The following is a 5,636-nucleotide window of genomic DNA, read 5'->3' on the forward strand; positions in this document are numbered from 1 at the left end:
GGCCTGTGAGCCTAGTGTGCTAATGCATGTCTGTAATCCTAGTTACTGGAGAGGCTGAAGTATGATGATCTCAAGTTGAAGGAAAGCCTGGACAATTTAGAGACTTTGTCTAACAAATTTTTTTTAAAGAAGAAACCAAAAGAAAGCAGTCATCGAGTTAAGGTGATATCTCAGCATGTCATCCCCTGCCTGGCACGCTGAAGGTCCTCTGTTTTATTCCTCATACTAAAAACAAAACAAAGTCAGAGTGTAAAAAAGTGGAAAGGTGGATTTATGTAATCCAGATAGGCAACATGATTGGGGCCTAACCAAATATTGGGGAATTTGAAGAATTAATGGATAATTAATATTTTTAAGCCAGTGCTTCTCAAACTTTAGCATATATGGACCCTACCTAGTGATCTTAAGCCTGGTTTCTAATTCAGAGGGTCAAGGCTAGGCCTTGGGGATGTGCATCTCAACCAGGCTTCTAGGTAATACTAAGGCTGCTAGGCAAGAGATACCACTTTTAGGAGCAGACGATTCTCAGATCACACATGTGTCAAATGGACTCTGGACAGAAGTATAAGGACATGCAATTCCAGATAGGGATGGGTCACTATCATGTACCTTAAGTGCAGACGTCTTTTTTATTTTGGCTAAAAGGATCTAGCATGATAAATAAATGTGTTTATGTGAAGAGTGGAAGAGCGAAAAATAAAAGGATTGGCAGACAACAAAAATAAAACACAATACTTTCTCAAATAGCTCAAATAAAGGGTCAAGAGGTAGAAGGATGGGTCTGTGCATTGCATGGAAACTTAGCCCAAAGTACTAAAGTAGGTAGTCATAAATGCTTGGGAACTCAGGGAGGTAAAAACACCAAGCTACCTTTCTGTCAATTTCTTTCAGGTCCAGTTTCTCCTAGTGCTTGCACCCTAGTCTTTTTCATGAGTGCTGTTGGGTAGTTTATTCTATCATTCTCCTCAAAACATCTGCTTACTCCCACCAAATTTCGTTTTGCACATGGGCCTAGCTTTACCCCTAACATGCTTTCAGCATCCACTGTGATTATTGACAGCTTAATTGTTTGGTCTTTTTTTAAAAATATGCATTTGAAACTGTTGAGAAAAGGAATTTGATGTGTATAGTAGGCTTTGGAACAGTGGCATACTTAAGACTTCACTGCCATTATCCATGAATTCAATCAGTGCTGAGGGGAAGGGTAGCAAAGACCACCACTTCAGAGAGGCTACTGGCAGGACACTTGGCCCTGGAAAAGATCTATAGTAAGGTGAATATATTTGGGGCTTGGTCCATTTTACTTGTCTCTTTAGTGAAGGTTACCTCTCTACTGCATGGATAGGGTTCAATCATACTATGACTTCCAGGCACAACCAAGAATCATAGCGTGTGCATTATTGATGTCTTATCTCTTCATACTCAAATGCCAGCCCAAGAGAAATATTTCACAAGATCAGTGATGGGAATCCATTAAATTAGTGAAACTGTTTAAACAAATCGCCTCATCCTTGTCTTTCTTTTGAGTTTTAATTCATCATAGGGGGAAAAATTTTAAAATACCTAATTTACTCAAAATATCAACACATGTATAGGACTTAAGTACTACAAATACAGAAAATGGAATTTAGGCTTGTTTTGGCAAAAACTTTATGGGCAGGGAGCCTCTGTCTGCCATCTGCAGTCACCTTTGGCTTCTACTTGAAATGCTGCTCTGTCATTCCCAGGATCTCAGAGTGTTTTGAAAGCACAGAGGCCATATTCTTGAAGAGAGCAGGTGCCTCATTCTCAAGTTTCTGTGTTCTCAGAACAGGAAATGGAGGGACATTTGAGAAACCAGACAAACAAGAATAAGATCCAACTGCTAACCCGAGTCTTATCCCCTTTTTCTTTCTGTACTGTTTGTCACTGGGGAAAGAGAATGGTGGGACACATTATTTCTCAATGTTCCCCCCCACACAGGTTTAATGAGCAATATTTTCTGTTCTTATTTGCTGATCAATAAAGTCATGGGTAGGTCTTGTCTGTTCTCAGAGATAAAAAAATTTGCACGCATAACTGGTCTCTATCCAGCTGAACAAGCTCCGGTTTCTCTTTGTTTTTCACAGTGTTTCTGAGAGATAAGAGGAAACCACCCAGATATGATGTATGACCAGAGGAGGTTTTGAAATTATATTTTATGAACTCATTCCTTGTTCTGAGCTGTGGATTAGGGAAGGAAAAAAATGGGGGAGAGCACCATATATAGTATGTTTTTTTTCTGCATTCAAAACAAGCAGGCAAATACATAAAAACACCCACAAAAAATACAAGTAGATGTTCATCTAAGAAAAGAATAAATCAATTTTCAGTTATGGCAATGAAAATTAACTAGAAAAAATTCAGTTATTCAAATTAGTACATCTCTGAAAATTCAGGGATCATTTCCTACTTCAAAAACTGCTTCTGCCACAGAGATTAAAATCATTATACAGATGACAGGCCCTGCATGCAGTCAAACAGCAAGATAATCTTCCAGAAAAATATGGAAGGAACCAGGATAGGATCCTATGAAGTGAATGCCTTCTAAGGCTCTTAGCAACTTTCTGAGTGAGAGACAGGATGGAGGGGTTAATTTGAGATTAATGTTGCAAGAGCTTGAGTAAGACCACATATAAGATAAGGATTGCGATAAAGGTTCAGAGAGTAAATGTTTTCCATAGCAAATAAAAAATTTGGTAGAAATTTGAATGAGTGCATGGTAGAAAATAATGTAGGGTGAATTTGTAATTAGGCTAAAGAAAGACCTTAGTTAACTTGCCTTGATAGTGAAGATGCATAGAAAGACAAGGTCTTTAGTAGCTGTAGGCAGAAAGGCCACTTAAACTCAAGAGACAAAGATAAGTAGATAATAAAAGGGAAATTTAAGAGGAAAGCCATGATGACATGCTTGTTTCAGAACACATGAACCCTGAGGAGGAAGTAAACTTTTAGTGAAGCCCAGTCAGTGGTACTTCACTGTATGTGCTGCATTATTGCCTGTTTCCATTGCTAGGTTAATGAACTTTAATTTTTCTGTCGTTGATTTTTTTCTGTATCTCATCTCCATCACTGAACAGTAGATTTCCTATAGGGTAAAATCTGGCCCAGGCTTCCTAGAATTTTCCCCCAGTATCTACTCTGGGGGGGGGGTCTCACTGGAATAATTGTTTAATAAATGTTAATTGTCAGAATTAATTCACGAAGTTTCTTCATGAAGTAATTATTTTTCCAAAATAAGGGCTAGATTTTTGGAAAACAAAACCTGAATTATATTTTACCCTTCTAATACTGAGTAAATCAGAAGAACAAATTAATATACCATTAGGATCTTATTTCAGAAAGAAGTTGTCTAATGCCAGATATCAGGTAGGAAAATGAAATATGTGAGTCTTAGAAGAGAGGTCAATATCTAATGGATTTATACTTTTTCTCAGATTCATTGCATCAAGGAAGATGAACTTTAAGTAACTATTTTTCTGTTTAATCTGACCAGCATTTTTTTTTCTGTGCAAGCCTGACTTTTTGGAAGGTTGGGTTCATGAGAGCAGAAGTCTTATCTGTTATATTCACTGACATATTGCCAGCATCTATAAAAGGCTTGGCTGGAATAGAGGCTTAAGAAATAATCACAGGAGGAAGGCAAAGACTGAGGGAGAGAGAAGCAAGGAAAGAAAGAAGGCATGAAAGGCTCCTCTTTTATGCCAGTTAACCTGACATTTGTATTTATTCATAAGTTACCAATGCACCCCCTCATCAACTTATGTTAGGAACCAGAGATGCAAAAGTGATGAGATGGCACAGTTTTACTCTCAAAGAACTGATAAGCTAGTAAGAGAGACCTACCACAGCAGATAATAAATTCTTCCAAGAGGCATGGTGATATGGGGAGCAGGCCAAAGGAACCATCTAGTCTGCCCCCAGGAAGGGCAGGACACAGAACACAGTGCAAACCTGAGAAGAATCTTAATGACCTCTATAATGCTTTGACGGCTTGAAAACATTTTAATCTCTATGGTGCTAAACTTGAATGTTGATAGATTGCTCCTAAGTTCCTACATTTCCTTTATTCAGAGTTATTTTGAAGTCACAAGTTGTTTTTCTTGCTACTATTTGACTTTGGCTTTATGTAGGGAATACAACCGGCTACAGTGAGTCTGTTATACAGCAACTTGTCATAGAATCATGGCTGCTATAAATATAGTTCAAAATGCACAAATTGAAGATTTGCTGTCTGGGCCAGACCTACACAGTGCCACATACCACGAGTAACAGCTTAATTAAGCATGCTCTATTTGTAACAGTTTGCTTTTTTCTGAACACATTCCTTTTTTTCCTTTGATGAGGATTAATGATATAACAGCATTTTACAACAGACCACAATAGTAAAGGCACATGCTTTCCATCAAAATGATGAATTTTCTGAGGATCAATAAATGTGATATCAAAGGGAAAATCAGTATAAAACTATAATGTAGTTGATCTTATTTACATATAGGAATAAAAATGGGATATGTTGATAGACATTTTGATTTAAAAAATCTGATGTGTGGCAGAGGGAGAAGGATTTTGCTTTGACTTGTGTTTCTTGGTTTTCTCAATCAGGTGCTGACTCCAGTACAGATCAAGTCAATTTGCCAAGCGATCTTGGACTCTGGGAAGCAGTATGCCATGAAGAAAAGGAAACCATTTCCCCTGATGTACTCTTACTATGGAACTGAATATTTGGGTGAGTGGAGTTGTTGGCACAGGCCTGAAGAATGGCAGGAGACTCTTATATGAATACCAACAGAGTAGAAACTTTTGTTTTTGACATGGGTGATTGCTATTCTTTAATAAGAAATACCTTAAAATATCATTTAAAAGCAAATATTGATAGCTATGGCAAATTATAATTAAATATTTGTTTTTATTGCCTAACAGAGATGTAGCTGTATTAAGAATTACTCCCACTAAAGATTAAAATCTTCATTCTAGATAGGAAGCCTATTGGCCTAAATTTCATTTCTTTTTCTTTCCTTCCTCCCTCCCCCCTCCCTCCCTTCCTCCCTCCTTCTCTCCCTCCTTCATTCTGTCCCTTCCTTTCATCTTTTCTTTCTTCTCTGAAATGAGGTATGTCTGTGTTGCCCAAGCTGACTGTGACTCCTAGCCTCAAGTGACTTTCCTGCCTTAGCCTTCACAGCAGTTGGAACTATACACATAAGCCATCACATGTGATTTTATTTTTCTGAAAGACTGTGAATATGTTACACTGGTTAAAAGTAGATCCTTTGCTTAGAGAAATAGGATTCAGCCACTAACATTTTAAAGTATTTAGGAGTAGTTAATTAATAACATATTATTAAATCATGGATACTAACTTTGAACTTGTAAGCCATGTAAGGAGTAAAATACACACTCCCCTCTTGAATCTTGAACAATATTTGTGAGTCCCTTTAGACTACCTGTCTCTTGTTTTCATATAGTCCAGTAGTCCATAGTAGTATTGGGTTATCCTCAAGACTGGCAGTGTCGGAAGTTGTTGACTTGAGCCTTTTACAGCTCAGCATATTAATATGGCTTTACTTTTTATACTTTGTTTTTATACTTTTCTGCTGGATGGTTAAGACCAAGATAAA

General features: G+C 37.5%; 1 protein-coding gene across 1 annotated transcript in view; it reads left to right on the forward strand.

Moving 5' to 3' along the window:
* The window catches only part of Lancl3 (LanC like 3), a 166,310-nt gene that overhangs the window by 125,754 nt on the left and 34,920 nt on the right, over positions 1-5,636 (forward strand). The window contains exon 2 of the mRNA XM_004645896.2: positions 4,624-4,747. Within this exon, the coding sequence (XP_004645953.1) occupies positions 4,624-4,747 (124 nt within the window). The remainder of the gene's footprint in view (positions 1-4,623; positions 4,748-5,636) is intronic.

This window comes from Octodon degus, unplaced genomic scaffold (assembly GCF_000260255.1).
Source record: "Octodon degus isolate 3935 unplaced genomic scaffold, OctDeg1.0 scaffold00243, whole genome shotgun sequence".
In the NCBI taxonomy this organism is placed as follows: domain Eukaryota; kingdom Metazoa; phylum Chordata; class Mammalia; order Rodentia; family Octodontidae; genus Octodon; species Octodon degus.